A 19,460-nucleotide genomic window follows, 5' to 3' on the forward strand; every position below is an offset into this window, starting at 1 on the left:
CAACTTTCAACAATTATTTTATTCTGAAGAATGTCTTTGGGTTAAGTCTACTTAGTATAATGGCAATATAAGAACACTGGAATTTCACTCACTAAGCTATAGAGCAGCTCATGGTAGGAAACTTCACATAGAAGAGGGGGGAAGAATTATGCATGCATAAGAAGAAAAACGGTCTATTTTAATTAGAAAAGCCTCCAGTGACATAATTTTTCATTATTCTCCTTTTCCTTTATATTATCTCAAATATTTCTTAGACATTAAAAAAATCACAGAAAATATAATTCACAGTAGCACAGTACGAACATTCAAGTTTCAAAACTTCCAATTACAGCATTGTATGATTTTGAATGTATTTTCTTTATTGTATCTTCATATCATATATTCAAAGCTGTTTACTACCAGTGACATTTCTGAGAGCAATGCCATCCACTAATGTAGTGCATCCTGCTCCTTCCAGTAACCTAGTCATCCCGAAGTTCAAAACTTCATATAGTATTTTCTACATTACAGGACATGAAAGTGTGCTATCTCCGTTATTGGCAGGAAAACTTAATGACCTACTATTGCAGGCACCTCTTTAATTGGCCTTCATATCAAGACTTTAACAGAAGGAAGTAGAAGATCTGTGGCTTACATAGAAAAATTGTTACACTGCATGCTGAGCACTGAACTAAAATCTCATCCTAATGCCTCATTAGAGGAAAAGCCTGAGGAACTGAAAGAACCATCTATGCTTTATCCACTTCCGAAATGCTTAAAGAAGTTTTAGATTAATGGCTTTTGATGCTTTTAATGATGTCAAGGATGGGATTTAAGTGCCTTATTAATCCCCTTGATTTGCTGCCAAATATTAAAGGCAACTCAGGATTACTGAGTTAATCTTTTCTGATTATGAAAATCCATTATAGCAAGAGAAATAGAAAATTCAGAAAAGTCGAAATGATTTAGAAAAATATTAGAATATATTTATAAGAACAGAATGTTTGGACATGGGTTTAAAATTCCTCTGGAAGGATATGTTACAAGATTATAAAATATGTTTGTGTGTATTAATATTTAAACCATTGCTTTGTCCTTAAATTACAGAGATCATGTTTTTCATGTTTTAAACTCTTCTTGAATTTCCCAACCACAATCACAACACATGATGCCATGTAAACTTGAAGTGATTTATTTAATCTTCCTACCCTAATCAGCTAACAAGATCTCTGTCTTCTCAGATCTTGGAGCCTGGAAAAACCCAGTTATTAATTCCTTACTATCCCTTCCCGAAATTCTCTGGTTTGCTGACATGTTAATAAGATTCTAAGAATGTTCTAAAGAAAGCAAAATCACCACTAAAAGTGATTGTGTCCTAAACTTACAAATTGTTTTTGTTTTCCTCTCCCTGAATTTGTTTTCAACTAAAATAAATTCTGTCCTTGAATGTGGGTACATAACTCCTTGGGCAGGCTGTGTTCTCTTACCATCAAATATAAATATGGAAAGCCTTAAAGATTGTTCTTAAACCCTAATTCAAATTACCTTTGCCAGCATACCAAATACCCTAGGGTGAGTGTATTAAAAGCTCTAAAAAGATTCTGCTTTTACTTTTTAGCCAAATGGACAGGTTTTATTCAGGATCCCTAAACGAAATCCTTATTCGGCTCATCCACATCACCTTTGAGGGTGTGTCTTTCATTCCTTCACTCCTTCACTCTTTCAGGCCCTTCACTAAGTCTCCCTGTGGCTCCTGAGCTCCCCTCCAGGATGAAGGCTTCAGTGCATGAGGAACTACTTCTTCCACCCTCCCCAGACTGGAAGCAATGCCTGATCCTCCTCCAGGCTCATCACCCTTTCTTTCCCAGGGAAAACTTACCTGTTCCCCTAGGTGCACATAATGGCCCCCCATATCTCTATCTCTTGGCATCCCAGCCTCCCCATTGAAGCTATTATTACAGATGCCATTTTACATTTAACTGTGTAATTTTTTATTACTGCCTGTCTCTATCACTTAGCAGTACTGAAGTCAGAGATTAGTAGAGATTACGCTATTTTTTCCTGTTACTAACCTCAAACATCTATGTGCCTGCGACAGAGTAGGTACATACACTCCAACTGTTGCCTGAACGACAATAAATGAATGTCCAAAACACATAAACAGTGGCAGGTGGCCAGAGGATGGAACATCTGAGTAAGCACAGACCATCTCTTTGTGAACTCTGCCAAAAGTTAGCATTTATACTGGCCCAAATTCTATGTACTCTTTGTCTTCCAAAAGCTTTATGAAACACTCTTGTACACACCCACAGCCACCCCCACACCCCCACACACAGGCGTTTGCATGAGCACGTGACATGCACACAGACAGATATCAGTGTTTTTAGTGGTGAAGACGGCTGCACTTAACAGTGATAAATCAGGTTTTAAAAAAATAATCCTTGTTATTAAAAATCCCTGAGTGTTAAAGTATTACTCTGCACTATAATCCTTAAGAAAAAGTCCAAGTTAGGCAGGACTAGCCAGGTCCCAAGATGCTGGAGGGAGGTGCTGAAAATTCTAGTCTGTGGATGCAGACAACAGATTTCTGATAAGTCGTATTTTGCTTCTGGTAGTCTTTCAAGAGATGATTTCAATTAAAATGAAATAGCTACCATTTCCTTATAAGTTTTAACATGAATTTGTATTTTTTTGCTATTTTGCTATGTTGTATGGTTTTTTAAAACATAGAACCAGGTTTTGCAGACAGAAAACCTGTTTCACACTGGCTGTGTAGTCTTGAACGTCCTCTCCAGTCCCTAGTTTCTTCATATGAAAAATGGGAATAATACTAGCAAACTCCACGGAGAAATAAGGGGGATCAGATGTAGGAAGCCAGGAGGCCTGTGCCTGGCCACAGAGGATGTGTTTACTTCTCCTCTCTCCCTACCTGCCTCCTGGTGAAACTCCAGTGTTCAGATTGAGAGCTCCTCGTTCTGAGTATCTCTGTGATGTAATTATGCTAACAGTTATTTATTTTAGCTTAATGAAATTAAAAGTAACTTTAAAAGGGAAAACAGGTTTTTCTTTACTTTCTCAACAACAAAGCAGCCTAATGTTTGCATTTGAAACATATATGAAAATACATGTTTGTACAAAACCCATCCTCAGATTTTGAGTTAGGTTGCACTTTCACCAGGAAAAGATATTTTTCAAACATGAAAAAAATAAGTAATACTTTTCTGAGATTCTTTGTCTTCCACACACACACACACACACACACATACCCCATTCCCCTACCATTCTCCCTCCTCCAAAAAACATACCCTTCACTTCTATACTTTCTAAGAAGTGGAGAATGCAGTTGCTCTCAGAATCTCTAAAGAATTTACTAGTATTAAAGCTCCAGTTAAGTCTCGCCATTGTTTGGTCACAGGGTTTTTCATTCTGTCCAAAGCTGATTGAAGGTCTTGTAACACATCTCTGCAGCTATTTCCGTGGTGAGCACCCCAAATATAGAGAAAATCATAGGCTGGTTTCCACACCATCTATAAAGAAAAAAAAATAGACTGTAGTAGCGTGGAAGCAAAACAGAGAGGAAAAATAGATGCTTTAAAAAAATGGTTTAAAAGCATCAAGACTTAAAAGAACACAGAATACCAGTTAGACATGGACTTATTTAATGTCACAGGAAACATGTTTGAATAACTACCAGTTCCTTCTTATACCCCTGTGTTTCTAAACCTAGAGATTTTTAAAATAATGACTACAAGTAGGGCTGGGTTTTTTTCTTGATCCGTCATCTATACATTGCTCATTGCCTTGATAAGAATATAAAATTCCTTGTGCAATGTTTTGATAACTAATGTCATTGAGATAAACTATTTAATCTCTGAGAGACTTTTAAGATTAAAGCAATAACTCTTTTATTGTTATATGTATCTGTAGTGAGCTTTATGATACCACATATCACAAGAAGGAGCTACATAGTATATTTAAGGCTTTAAGTGATTTTATTTGAGCAAGTCTATAAATAAAAAAAAATGTAGCTTCATGGTCAAGTCAAAGGAAAGCAAAAATATAGTTCGCTAATTAAAAAAATAATTTAGTGATAGATTTTATGACCAAAAGAAAGATCAATATTCAATACTTCATTATGTTTTCCCTAAGCACATTCTCATACCAATGATGTCATTGTTTCCATAGAAATAAATGTACGTCAAAGAGAAACTTCACATACAAGCCTGTATGTAATGGTAACCAAGGCAACCAGGCTCAGAGAGAATAGAGACAAAGACCGACCAAATAAGACAAACTGTAGATTACACACACACACATAGACACACAGCCAGCTTAAAATGAATTTTCTCTAGGAAAACAACAAAATGAACCATGCACTTATAATTGGAATATTTGGAATATAAACTTTATTACTTGCTCCTTATTAAAGTTCACTAAACTAATTCACTTGTGATTTTATCTCTTGCAAACTGCAGAAACAAAGACTGTGAGCTAAATGTTATGCAGAGTTGCCCTCTTAAAATACAGCGTCCATTAATGGCAACATCACATGAAGTAGGGCCTTGGGACATAATTTTTCACCATCCTCTGATATCCCCATATATTCTACAGTTGAAGTTAAACGAATGAAAAACTTAAATAACGGCTTCCATTATGTTTCAATTCAATCTACGTAAATGGCTACACATCCGGCTCAGAAGATAATTTGATGTTATTTGTTCAAATTGGCATTCCTGGGGAGCTATGAACACCCATATCTTCACCTCTCTTGACAAAGTTTGATTCTGTAAGGTATTGAATGGAAAACAATAATCAAAGTTATACCATATCAAGGTGGTCATGATGCAGCAACAGAAATCATCCCAGATTTCTGTGTATAAGCTTTACCCTCACCAACCTGATTTGTAAAGAATTGTATCTTCTATCACTGATAGACTGTGAATGAGGTGTTCTCTCATCGATTTTTCTGAATACTCACTTTGAAACCAAATCTCCCAAAGTGCTGGTCGCCACTAATTGCTCAGCCACGGAAGACGAGTTGAGGCATATTAATAGAGCGTTTTTGCCAGGCTCAATCCTGACTGTCACTGCTCAGATGCAAAGAAGCACTAAACATGTAGATTATTCTATAGTGGGTATATCCCAGCCCTCTGTAAAAGCTCTAAGACCTGTATTCTATGTTGCATTCATTTAAAATTCTCTGATGCTCAGCTACCTGGTACATTAATTTTCAACTTGTCATATTTCGTTTAAAACAATGGTGTTTACAACTAAAGGCTTCTAAGACTTTATTCTAAGTCCCTTAGTGATTGAGTCTGATAAAAAGATGTATTTAAAGACATTTCATGATAAACAGCAAGTGAGAGCATTTCAGTACCAAGATGATGGCATAGCATCACAGAACACAGATGTCTCTTAAGAATCACACATGGGTAATTTCCAGGTTGTGCACTACTGTGCAGATGCAAAGTACCTTCATAGACAGAGGCTGCCAAAATGGCCCCACTGACTTTTCCTGGCTAGAAAAGCTCTGCACTGCATACCTGGCTACAGCCTGGTGGATTTCTATCTATAGAAAAGCCCTGAGGCATACTCAATCATGAAGCAGCCCCTCAGTGCTATGGGAAGCAGGAAACACACCACGATGATGCAGGAATTGGAAACTACAGATTCAGAAGAAATCCGGTGATATGTTTACTCACTCACTTACCAGAGAGCCCTATAACCCTTTCACATTTGACAATTTGTACTGGTACCAGAACCATACGGCCAGCTCTTGCAATTCAGAGAAATTTGGATAGATTGTTGAGTCCTGGACTCTAATTAAGATTTCTTAAAGCGTAAAAAGACTTCCCAGGAGTCCTTAGAATTAGCCAGAAATGCAAAGATGGATGTTGCCCCAAACTCACTGGAGAGTCTCTAGAGTCTAAACCATAAGCTGCCTAGAATTGGGTCTAAGAGCTTTTGGGCTGACAACATTAGAGCAGTGGTAAACTTCATGATTTGTACTAAAATATGAGCATATTTTACATCTAATTTTTGTTCCTTTTTGCAGCAGACTAAACCTCAATGTTCCTTCAGTGCAAAATTTGATCTGCTATATATAACATCATTGGTGGCTCTCAACAACTAGAAACACTATTGTGGAACAAAAACAAGAAAACATTCGAAAAACATTGTTGTTCACTAATTAATCATTTCATTTATTAAATAAAGATTTATTGGATAGCTACTACCACAAGAAATTTTGTTATAGAAAGGAATAAAATGATGACTATAGCATGGCTCCTGCTTTTAGAAGGTTACAGGGTAGAAGGGAGATAGATACTTGCACAAACACTGGCCCAGTGTATGAATAGATAAGATTTGGTAATTAATAATGGTTAACAAAACTCAAAAATTACTTGCATATTTTAATTCAGCATAAGAAAAGAAATGATAATTCCATTAACTGAGAAGCACTATAGTGTAACAGAAAGAAAGATGGACTTTGGTGTCAGAGTCCTGGGTCCACATCTGAGTTCCACTGCCTAGTGGATGAGCCAATTTGAGTAAACTAATCAAAGTTTAAATTATTTGATAAATATAATATTTATATATAATATAATATCAAATATTTGAAATATTTGAATTATTCGATCTATAAAATATGGATAATAATTTCCATGTCTGTGTCCAAAGCACCTCATGAAGTGTCTGGCATATAGTTTCCATTTAATACTTTTTAATAGGATGCAAAGGAAAGCAGTTACGGTTGGGTGAGGAAAAGATAAGGAGTCTAGTTTTAGCTCTACTGAATGTGAAGTAAAGGAAGGGGTAGCTCTTGTCTCCAATAAGAAATTTGAATAGAGATATGACCTCCAAGGAGCAGTCAAGGGTTTAGCATCACTCATGCTAAAGAGATTGTGAAAAGCTTGAGAGTAGAGGAAAATGCCAAGGAAGAAAATAAAGGGATGAAAAATTTAACCCTCAATTAAGTCTACAATTAGGGACCACAAGTAGAAACAGAAGCAATAAAAGGATGGAGAGAAGCTGATGTCAGACTAATAGAAAATGAAGCAGAGTGCTTCATGTTACAAAAGTCAAAGACTAACAGCATCCCCAAAAGGCCATTCAGTGGTTTGCTAGAGCCGACTCACACCAGCTGCCCAGAGCCTACTGTTCACATAGCCGCCCAACTCCATGCTCAGTGACATCACATTGGGAGGTTAAAATCGTCTATGTTGGGAGCTTTTGGGTTCTTTTGCGGGTTTTTTCTTGGTGAGGAAGATTGGCCCTGAGCTAACATCTATTGCTAATCTTCCTCTTTTTGCTGGAGGAAGATTGTCACTGAGCCAACATCTGTGCCAATCTTCCTTTATTTTGTATGTGAGATGCTGCCACAGCATGGCTTGATGAGTGGTGTGAAGGCCCGTGCCTGGGATCTGAACCCGTGAACCCTGGGCCACTGAAGCAGAGCAGGTAAACTCAACCACTACACCACCAGGTTGGCCTCCATGTTGGGAGTTTTCACACCATGTAAATTGGCAAAAGCTACAAACTAGGGCTTTTTCCTCCTTGACAAGCTAGTTGTTAAACATCTGCCAGCATGCCACTCATTGAGGATATCTCTTTTCTGCTACCTCTAACATCAAATAATATGAAAATATGAAGGAAAACTGAGAAAATCCAGGATTTGGGCCATTAGTAGGACTTTGGTAACCTTGCAGAAGGCAGTTTAAAGAGCGTGGCGGAGGGCAGACTGCAGGTATGAGCAGGTGCCAAGGAACTGGAAGCCACAGAGCAAATGGGTCACATTTGGAATTTGAAAGTTAAAGAGAGACAATGGTAGAGGGAGAAGCAGTGGAAAATAATAGTATGTTTAAAGGGGAAAAAAAATCTATAAAAAAGTAATAGTCTACAACTGAAAGGAGAGTTTGGTTTGAATCCTAATTTAGCCAGATGGATAATTCAGGGTTGCTAAGGATTAAAGAAGTAGCATGCATAAAATTCTCAAGAAGAAAGGTTAACTTCCTTTAGGCAGAAACATAAACACAGATAAATATTAATATCATTATGCAGTTGGAGTATGTAATTAAGGGGGCAAGTATTAAGAAAAATTGAGAAAAAATGGGATCAAAACCATATGTTATAGTTAAGTACTTGACAAAATGATGAAAAATATTAAATTTCAAGAACTATGTTTTCCCTTAGGAGGAAAATTTCTGCCAGGTATGGTAAATAGAACTTTTTCTATATTGAGATTTGCCTTAACAAAGACTAACAAAAGTCCAGCTCTCATCAATGCAATAAATAGTCCAATCAATTGTTTGTTATCTTTGTGGTATATAGATATATGACATTTGGACTCAAGTCCATAAATACTTACACTTTCATTTCTTCTGCATTTCTTATTATCTTATGTCATTCTAGTTTTCTTTCTCAGCAAGTGGGCATAAATCAAAGACACAAGAGCTAACTTACATACATTAATTAACTACAGACTTTATGAAATAATGTCCCCAAATACAGGCACATCAAGGTCACAAAGAATTCTAAATCTTGTAATAAATTAAAGAGAAAATGAAGTCATTTTCTCTGGAAATGTTTGACTGAATCAAATGAGTAGAATAAACAATTTTATTTCCAGGATGACCTAAGTTAAATCCTCCAAAAGCTGGAAAGGAGATGTGGACTGCCAAGATCTTCTTCAGGTTTATGTTATCTTTTATCTATTCAGTGGTTTAAAAATAGTTCTTCCGCTGTTGCTCAATGTTATGATTTAAGGGAAGATATGCAGAAATTCCGCACTAAAGCTTTGACAAATCAAAAGGAAAAGGTTTGTTTTTGTTGAATTATTCTTAGCCACAAAACAAATTCTCTCAGCCTTCTCATCTCTATCACAAATATTTGACACACAGGCGTCATTCTTACCCCTCTACTCTTAGACTTTTTATTGTTAACTTCACGGTGTTATGGGTTCATCTTTGAATAGGAAGCATGAGGCTGATAAATGCAGACAGTTGTTCATTTCTCATCTATGTGCTTCAAATTTCTTTATATAAAGGGCAGCAGCAGCAGTAAGCATTTAATCTACCAAAGTTGAGCCGTTTCCAGAGTCCCAGCATTTGTGGAGAAGGACTAAGTCTTTGGTTTATCTTCCAGGTGTTAGGGAACAAAGAAGGTAAAGGAGTGATGAAAGTGTAATGCGAAAAGAAACGAAACAGGAACAGAGTTAAAAAATAAAGTTTTCCAAATTTATAATGCTGTTTCCAGAAGCCAGAGAGACTCATTAGATAATGCACTAGATAATGAAATGCAACATGAATAAAAGCAACTCAGATTTGAGCATAGCATTCTACGCCTTTTTTTAGCTCATAAACTATGAATAGCATAAAGAATACAATTAGTTTTAACTACCTTTGGATAATTACATTTTGCCACAGTAAAGGATTAATAATCCACCTACTTGCCTTTTAAAACTACAGGAGCAATGTTTCATTTTAAGTACAAATAGTTAAAGAAGCATTAAGGCAAATTTGCTTTATGATTATTACATGTATTCTATCTTCAGTACATCACTTACAATACCCAGGTGGGCCTTTCATCACTTGTAATTCGTATGTACATAAATATTGTTGAGATAAGGTTGCCATTATCTTCAGAATATAAGGGAGGCTAACATGTACAGGGTCCCTACTTCCTCAGAAGGGAGATAGTACTTGCTTTAAAACTTGACATAAGATCTCTTGAAAAAGTCTCTTTGGGGACAGCCAGCTCTCTTTGCTCTAGGAATAACCACTTGGAACTTCGCGGCTTAAGCATGAACCAGAGGAAGATGGAGGACCCAATCTTTGCCAGTGCATCTGCTCAGTCTAACATCTTAGGAAAACCTTCTGGTCAAGCCGTGCTCATTGATTCCTAGTTAGAAAAAGAATCCAGGTCACTTAGCTATACATCCAGGGGCATTTCACTAAAGTATTGCCACAAAGGTATTTCAATATTGAGCAGTTTCAATAAAAGCTGATTTAAGTCTATTATAATTAGCTGGACTTTGGCTTTCTGAAATTCCTTGTTGTTTATGCTCCCTAATAAGAAACCTTGATAAAGAAAATTTAAAATCTAAATCAAATACTTGAGTCTCTAAATCCATTTTAAAATATCTTTATAATATTTAACCTAATATTATTAATATTTCTATTTTATTTTCAGTGTGGTAATGAGACAAAGACTGCAGAATTAAACCAAAGATCATAGGAATATAAGATGTTACCCCATGAATTTCAGTGTGATGTCTTTTTTCTTTATTCCATCATTTCAAAAAATGGAGTATCTTTTTGGAATTAAAGCTTGTAGCAACAAGCATTATAGCATTGTACAAAGTAGACTATGACAATATAAATATTATATCACTGTGCCAAATTTCTAGTACAAACAACAATGATCTGAGAAATTATTCTATATACTTTACCACTGGTAGATGAATTTCCACTTAATACTTTTCCCTTTTTTAAGAAATTGTAAATATATTTCTCACTATAAAAGAACAGCAAACCATATCTTTAAGTACCAAGGCTAGAACTGAGCCAGGCCCAGATATAAAATGGGACAATGCCACATCCCTGTAAGCAGAATCCTGGGGTTCCGTGTGAGCCAGAAAACCATAAGAGTTCAAGGACATTCTTTTTACTTTTTGCAAGAGATAGTTCCAAGGAAAATTAAGTGTCATTAAGCCAGTAAGAAAGAGCTCATCAGTCAAGATTTTTTTCTTATTTTCTCCATGCAATACCATTCCGCCAGTTTCTCAGAAGAGGAGCCTTGAAATCTATGCTGACTTTTCCCTTACCTATATTCTTTCTATAGTTACTCTCAGCTATATTACTCAAAAATTACTGTACTGTATTGCCTTTTCCAAAGTCAGTTACTGTTATACAGTTTTCAAATTCACCTCTTCTTCTTAGTCAAAATAATAGATAATATGTATTTGGCTATTAAAATGTGCAAAGCATTGTCCCAAATATTTAATATATATTATCTCATTTAATCCTCCAAACATCTGATGAGTAAGATAGTATTATTCACCTCATTTTACAAAAAAAAACCCAATATGATTCTTAGAAAACTTACCAAAGGTTTTAGGGCTAATAGATAGTAGAGCTGGAACAGGAATCTTACTCTGTGCTCTCGCAGGCATTCAAGAGCCTCCTCTATCAACTCCAAAAAATATATATCCAACCATATCTCCCAATAATTATTAAGAGGAACTCTCTCATCCAGCTGACATAGTCTCCTCAGTGTTCTCCAGAAGTCATTGGTATCCAGAATCACTGAAATCTCCTTCTAGTCCTCTCTAATTATTCAAATGTTACCCATCCTTCAGGACTAGGATGTGTCCCCGATGGCTCCTGCCTACTTTGACATTTTTTTACTTAGATAATTCTGAAAATACTTATCATTGGTAGAGTGCAGTGGATTTGAATCCTGTGTGTGAAACAAACCTGCATTTGAATCCTAGTTTTGTCATTTAATAACCATGTAATTCTGGATAACTTACACAAATGCATTCACTCTCTGTTTGCATATCTGTAAAAAGCATATGGTTATAATGTCTTCCTTACAAAGTTTGTTGAAATAAATGAGATATTGTAAAGAAAATGTTCATAATGATTAGGTGACACAGTAAACACGCAATAAATTGCAACTGTTATTCTCATTATTATTTTCCCTTATTTCAGCATCTAATCATAAAATTCTTTAAAATGCAACAATTAAAATGTTAACCGTTTATGCCAATTCCCAGGCTAAACAAAATTTGGTTTCAGAGAGAAAAAAGTCATATTTTTCATTCTCTTTGTGTTTTTTGTACTTCTTGATGCTCCAATGCTGAGAGCTGATAGTCCCAGAAAATGTGTTACATATACAGATGAATTAAATACTGAGAGCAAGAACACAGAGGAGAGACACTAAACAAGTATGAAGATTTCCATATAGTATTTTCATTCACTTATAAAAAAATTTTAAAAATTAGCCATTTGAGGAATACCTACTTTCTCATTTTTAATCTAGACTTAAATAAAGTGCTCTGAACATACAGCTGCTAGTCAAAAATGAAGAGAAGCAAAGATTATGGCTAGAAGATAAAACAGAATTAGATTTTCACTGATTGAGTGTTGACTACAAAAAGACTCATAAACATACCTTGCCAATTATAACTCTCTAGAGGTGAGTGGTTTCTGAGATGGAACAATATTACAATTAGGTATGCTGACTTCATTGGGCTTCCATAGCGAGGGTGGCCCATTCTGGCAGGTCAGATAAGAAATCAGCCTCAATAGGCCTATTTGTGCCTGCGGTTGAGGGGGAACCCAGTGGGCACTGTGGAAGGTATTTTAAAAGGGGAAAGAAACTTTATTGTCCTTGGTGAATAAGCGTCCTTACTGAATAAGATGGAAAGAGCATACTCTTTATTGTTAGGCAGGGAGCCAATGGGAGAGAGTTGCTAGGAAAATTATTGTCATATATGGTAGTAATCCCCAGAAGGCTAAGTAAAGAGTATTCAGTTTAGGCCTGTGAATATCTTAACCTTGAAATCCCCAGCATTTCCCCTTGAAAATCCAACCATTTTTTTAAATGAACTATGTTTCTAATATTTTATTGATTCTATTTTTTTTAATTAAAGGTCTAAATATTTCAGAAAACCAATGAATTTTCACTAACTTTCACAGGAAAACTTTGGCAATAAGTAAACATCTCTGTGTAGTATGTGTATTTTTTTTCCAAAAGAAATAATCTGAAAAATGTATTTTGCTTAAATTCAGATTCCAAGTATTATAGTTTTGCTTTCATGTTGCAATGTTGTTAGAAAAGGTGAGTAACATTTCTTGAAATTTAACTTAGGAGAGTTGGTTAATTTAAAAAGTGACGTTCTCGGAAGTCTCCAGAGAGGGAATTTTTTTTCACCTCATAAAAGAAGAAATGGCCAAAAGTACTCAAGAAAAATCTGACAGACATACTATTAATAATCTTCATTCTTTAATTAGCTTCAGGCTTGATGTAGATGTGAAGGCAAATTTTGGTAGTGTCATAAAATGGCTTGAAAAAAGGGAAAAAGAAAAAATGAAATGAGTTGCGTAAATCCCCAGTTCTGACCACACCTTCTGCCTCTGCCACTCAGCCACCATACTAGATTTGGATGGGAGGGCGGAGTGCAATGGTTAAGTGACAAGACCTTGAAGTTAAAGGCCTGTGCTCAAACCTGATTCCACGACTTTCTAGCTATGCATGTTTAAGCATACGTAGCTTACATATGTACTTAATCTCTCTATATCTTAGATAATATTAGTGTCTGCCCCAGGAATTTTTGTTGAAAGGATTAAATAGAGATAATTTTTGTAACACTCCTGGAGCCATGTCTGGCACGGAGTAAGTGCTAGATAACTGTCTTTTAGATTCAATAAAAATAGAACAAAAGGAAGAGAGAGAAGCTGAAAAGGAAGGAAAGTGAGTGAAAGAGCCTGATTGTAGGCATTGGCACCCAGAGAGGGAAATTTGGGGAGTGTGTGCCCTCTGAGGAAGTGAGATAAAGGAAACAAAAGCAGACAAGAAACACAGACCTGGTTATCTCCCTGCCCCAATTCCAGTTCCTTCTCTCTGCTCCTTCTACCCAGAACTAATATCAGTGTGTTTTGAAATCAGCTACTCGACTTGTAAATTAACCATATTTAAGAATCACCTCCTCCTAAGAGAAAAAGATTGTACAACAATTTTTTTTCAGAGATGGAAATTAGCATACATTTACCTTTTAGTGTAAGTGGCCTGACAGAAGAAGACTCCTGTAGATTATTTGGAATGGTTTTAGGCCAATATGCCATAGATTATTTTCTAAGCATTTAATAACATGCGTCAGAGTGATGATCGTCAGTATTAATCACTATAAATTGCATGATTGCCCCTAGAAAGACACCTAGGGGCTTTCCTTTCTGGTTCTGAGTATTTATCAACCTCAGGCATAGACTTAGTCTTCCGTGATTTGGGCTGTGCAAAAGTAAATAATGGAAAAGTAGGCTGTTTTTTGGCATCCATCAAGATTTAGGGGAAGAAAAACTATAAACAACCACAATTAGAGAGAAGTCAGATACTTAACGAAGTTGAGAGAACAAATAACTGTCTGATAAATAACTCTCAACAAAACCTTTTTAAAATAGAGCCTTATTAAGAAAAAAGAAAGTCCTGTTTTCAATTAGATGACTTTTGTTTTTCAGACTTGTTTTTAGAGGAGTTTTAGGTTCACAGCAAAATTGAGGGAAAGGTACAGAGATTTCCCATATATCCCCCGCCCCAACACATGCTTAGCCTCCACCATTAACAACATCCTCCACCAGAGGGGTGCAGTTGTTACAACTGATGGATCTATATAGACACATAATGACCCGAAGGCTCTGGTAGACCTTTGGGTTCACTCTTAGTGTTATATATTCTATGGGTTTGCACAAATGTATAAAGACGTATCCATCCTTATTGTACCATATTGAGTAGTTTCATTGCCCTAAAAATCCTCTGTGCTCTGCCTATTCATCATCATCTCCCAACTCCTGGTAACCACTGATCTTTTTACCGTCTCCAGAGTTTGGCCTTTTCCAGAATGTCATATAGTTGGAATCATACAGTATGTAGCCTTTTCAGATTGCCTTCTTTCACTTAGTAATACACATTTAAAGTTCTTCCATGTCTTTTCATGCTTGGTAGCTCATTTCTTTTTAGCACTGCATAATATTCCTTTGTCTGGATGGACTATAGTTTACCCATTCACCAACTGAAAAATATCTTGTTGCTTCCAAGTTTTGGCATTTATGAAGAAAGTTGCTATAAACATTCTTGTGTAGGTTTTTGAGTGGACATAAGTTTTCAATTCCTTTAGGTAAATACCAAGGAGTGCAACTGATGAATTGTATGCTAAGAGTATGCTTCATTTGTAAGAAACAGCCAAAGTGCCTTCCAAAGTGGATGTACCATTTTGCATTCCCAGCAGCAATGAATGGGTGTTCCTATTGCTCCACATCCTTAACAGCATTTGGTGTTGTCAGTGTTCTGGATTTTGGCCATTCTAATAGATAGCGGTATCTCAATTAGACAACTTTTTAACCAATTAACTAAAATATCACAATAATATATCCCTCATAATATTGTTGTTTTCTTCCTTCTTAAAAGTTTATCATCTTTTAGCTCATTCAGTAAAAACTGATTTGTAGATTGTAATGCCTTTCTTAGTGTATGGAGATAAATGTAGTCTATGAGGAGGAAATATGTCTTGGCTGCTCCTGGCTATAGAACCTTGTTTAGAGGAGTCCTTGCTGGAGAGCCAGGCTCCAGGAACCCAGAAGCTGGCCTGCTCAGCCTTCCACTGTAGCTGCTGGGATTCTGCTGACTTAACTCTTGATTCTTCAGGGAAAAGTTGTCTTCTCCTGCTCACCCAGCTGGTAGTTGCTTCAAAGTAAGACAATTTTCTCAAGAAATTAATACCCAGCTCTGTGCCCAAAAAGGAAGTGGAGGACGTAGCTTCTGCCTCCTACCAAGGCATTACCTAATTAGACTGATAATCTTTCCCCAACTGAAATATCTTGAAAATGCTTTCACTCATGTGAGAGAAAGATACAGGAACATTTTATATGTGGTCATCACTGGCACATTTTTATTTAAGTTAATAAAAATTGACTCACATTTCTTTATGGTAAATAGAGAAAATATTTATCCAACATGCCTAATAGTATACATTTGTTTTTATATTAATAACAACAATATTTGCATGGTAAATATTTACTTTGTACTAAGTGCTGTTATTCTGTGTTTGATGTGTCTAGCTATTACGGTATGTAAAATTGTGAAGGAAATGATGAAGCTCTTAGATATCTCTTATCTCTAATTACCAGTGATCCTGTACCATCCACCCTGTTAATGCTTCTTGTCACCAAACAGTATTTATCACAAGTGACTAAGTCTATGCCTGAGGCTGATAAATACTTATTATTATATCCTCTCTCCTTGTCCTGATTTGGTTCCATCTCCTCCCTTCACCGTTTATCTGTTCTCTGCCTCAAGTTCTTAGAGCTCTGCCTACTAACTGGCTAGCTGTCCAATTTGGTCAATTCATTTGATCAAAGGGCATGTTAATATGCAATCCAATAGGAGAAATATCAATATATTTTACCGGTTCTTGATGCCTTTAAAAAGTGATGTGTGTATATTTTAGATAATATCGATGGTTATAGGTGCAATGACTTCAGTTACTGGATCCTCTGGACACTCCTTCAATTAATCCATGTATGTGGTGCAGACTTAATTACATTTAGTTTGCTTGGTCTGCAATTTTTCACTGTTTAATTAGACAAACAGAAATCTTACCTCAACAGCAACATCTCCAGTTTTTCCTCGGTGAGGAATTTCATAAGCCTCCATTTGTTGCTTTGTGAGTCGTACTAACTTTTCAGCTAGTTCCCTCCAGCCTTTTCCAAGCTTGACAGCTGACGTCAGAATAGCAGCCTCTTGGATGAGATGTGCTACTAACCCCTGGCAATCCATCTTCAGCAGAGCCTGCAGCAACAATTACATGTCATAATTAAAAGCAACTAATTGGGCTTTTTCTTATAAATTAAGTTTTTCATTTCATATTGTAGAAACTCGCATCCTCTTTTTCACCACACATACGTTTGAATTTTCTAAAATTCAAAAAGTTGATTTACTTTTAAGCAAATGCAACCAGCAAAGTATAGCAGACACAACTAGACCAAAATTAGGGGAGAGTCAAGACGAGCTCAGTGACTAATTATAGGGCCTTGAGTAAACCACTTAAATAATACGTTTCTTAATATCCTTAATTGCAAAAAGAGGAAGTTGAAGTAGACACTTCCAAAGATACCCTGAGGTCCTAGCAGTCTATAATTCATCAACCAAGGGATGATTATTCACTCTACAAAAAATAATTCCTTTCCTTACCAGACGATTGGTTACAGGATTTCTCTAAAGTGTGACCGTCACACTGGTACTAGTAAACATTGTTCTATTTTTTATCAAAATGTGATTTAAAACTTTTCAGAATCACGCCTGTTGCATAAAAATGAGAGACATTCCTACAAGATGCAACAAAGCAATTGATATTTATGACAAAAAAAATTAACTCTCTCCCTTCACCTCCAGTGTAATTGTGCTAACTATAAACCACTAGTTATTAAAGATAAAGCACTCAGTCTTCAACAATGTAAAACGGAAAACCATCAGACTCTTTCTCCTTAATTAAGCATTTGAGCTTTGTCAATCACCATACATATTTCAAACTAGTCTACAAGTTTCTCTTTTGCTTTGAATATAATTTAAAATTATGGGATTAGATCTATCTCTATCTCTTCTCTGTTCAAATAAGCAAATAAACATGTTTAGTAGCTCTCATCATTTAATGGCACTTAAAAGCTTTATTTATCATTATGAAACAATAAGTAAAAACAAATGACCAAGTAAGGCAACTATTAAAGTCCATAGTGTGTTCATTCCTATGGAAGCATCAGAAGGACTACTCATGGGTTTTATATGTAGACTATATTAACCCATAAATTTATGATGAGGAGTTATGACCTCAGCGAGAAGCAGTACTGAGCCAGCAGACCCCTGAAGGTACTTTTGGTAAAGTGTAGAGTGGGTTTAGCAATGTTTATTCCAGTTTCTTGTTTTAAGGAAAAGAAATCTGCAGTTGGAGTTACAAAATTTGAGTTTAAAATCCAGCTTCACAAAGTATAGGACTTGAGATAAATTACAAAATATCTCTATTTAATGATTTTAAAAATGGATACAGTCTAGCCACCTATCTAGCTGCCTATAATCGTTATGAAAGTTGAATCAGATGCTAAAGTGCTTTAGAGAGTGCCAAGAGTCAAGTACACAAAGACAGCCAGTCTCAATGTCTAGAGATGACTAAGGTGTTTAGAAGCCACAATCTTTCTCGGCTCCCTTCCAGCTAACCCCAAATTAATATACAATTCTAGAAAACCATATACTTACTATGCAAATAAAGTTTCAAGTGATGGCCTCTATACCCCATGCTGCATCATCTTCCCGTCAGATACCCAGGCCCAAGTCCCTTCCAAATAGAAATCCTGAAGCCTCCACTGAGGCACAGGATGAGCGTTTAGGAACTACTTCCTTGGATGAGCTCTCCACTGGCACTGTCTAGTTAGTCACCAAAGCCACTCAATTATCATACACACCAACATAGTGCAGGTACGATCAGGCTTAAACTTTCAGAGCATTTGGCCAATATAACCTTTTTTTTCACACTGAGAGAAATAAGAAAGCAATTTTCAATTCAAATCTTCATGGGTCCATGCTGATCATGATCTATGAGAGTTAATGAGCTATTACAAAACATATGTGCAGCTTCAACCAGATAGATCAACCAATGACTCTAAATGGCCCAGATCAAGTGAGAATGCAGCATACTATCACAAAACTACCTGTTTAACAACTGGGTATCCGGACTTTTAAAATTTAATCCCTCTCAGTATCACTGTAGTATCATAAAAATAACTGAAAGAGAGGAAATGTTTTATATATACCATTTCTTTAATATACAAATTGTTAGTGTCACAGAATAAATTCGTCTCCGAAAATTCCTCTCCTCCTTTTGCGCCCTGATTAAAATTTTGCTCCTTTACACCTGAGTTGAGTAAGAATATACCTACCTGTATATTCTTACACATCTCTTGTAGGGTATCAGCCTCACACAGTTATAATAGTATTTAATACACACACCAACAGACATATTCACACAAGCATTTTTACACACACATTCATAACTTTGTTTCAGGCATAGTGGTTTTAAATATAGCTTTGGAATGAAAAAGTTCTCAAATCCCATCTCAGACATTAACCAACTGTGGGGCCTTGGACAAGTTGTCCAACCTCCCAAGACTCAGTTTCCTCTATTTGTAAGATGAAGATACTATCTATACTTACCCCATAGAGTTGTTACAATGGTTAAATGAAGATAGTGTGTATAGAGTGTTCAGCACAGTGCCAAACAGATAGACAACCTCAGAGGAGTGTTAGCTATCATTATTATTATTTATACATTCACATTTTAGCCACTCAGAAATATTCTCTTTTTTTTTTTTAACTTTTATAAAATACTGAATTTCCACTTTTCAGGTAAAACAGTTCTTCATCTTCTTTATAACTCTCCACTCAGGTTTACACCGGAGTGAATACTATGTTGAAAAAATATGATCCTGAGAGCCCTATGAAAACATGAGTATTAAGAAAAGAATTAGCAATATCATTTTTTGAGTTTTGATGCATTGCATACAGAAGAAGAATATTAAATCGCTAAAGGACACAGATATGTTTAAAAAAAAAAAAACACTAACAAGTGTGCCTGTAACAATGGCCAAGTTAGTTTTGTTTCAGTTTGCTCTTATTTACTTTCATGTTATTGGAGCTTCTCTGATATTTTAAGAGCT

At 36.0% G+C, this 19,460-nt stretch overlaps 1 protein-coding gene across 6 annotated transcripts in view; it reads right to left on the bottom strand.

Moving 5' to 3' along the window:
* MACC1 (MET transcriptional regulator MACC1) overlaps nt 1-19,460 on the bottom strand; it is a 66,509-nt gene continuing 47,049 nt past the window's right edge. For 4 of the 6 annotated variants that reach the window (XM_005609250.4, XM_014739175.3, XM_023639342.2 and 1 more), the window contains 2 exons: nt 16,357-16,545; nt 1-3,506 (listed from right to left, as the gene is read on the bottom strand). In XM_005609250.4, coding sequence (XP_005609307.2) covers nt 3,303-3,506; nt 16,357-16,545 — 393 coding nt within the window. In that variant the 3' untranslated portion in view covers nt 1-3,302. Of the gene's footprint in view, nt 3,507-9,195; nt 9,880-16,356; nt 16,546-19,460 lie in introns of those variants that run through there. The other 2 variants (XM_070264664.1, XM_023639343.2) reach the window with 2 other exon arrangements.

The sequence above is a fragment of the Equus caballus genome, chromosome 4 (genome assembly GCF_041296265.1).
Source record: "Equus caballus isolate H_3958 breed thoroughbred chromosome 4, TB-T2T, whole genome shotgun sequence".
NCBI lineage: Eukaryota > Metazoa > Chordata > Mammalia > Perissodactyla > Equidae > Equus > Equus caballus.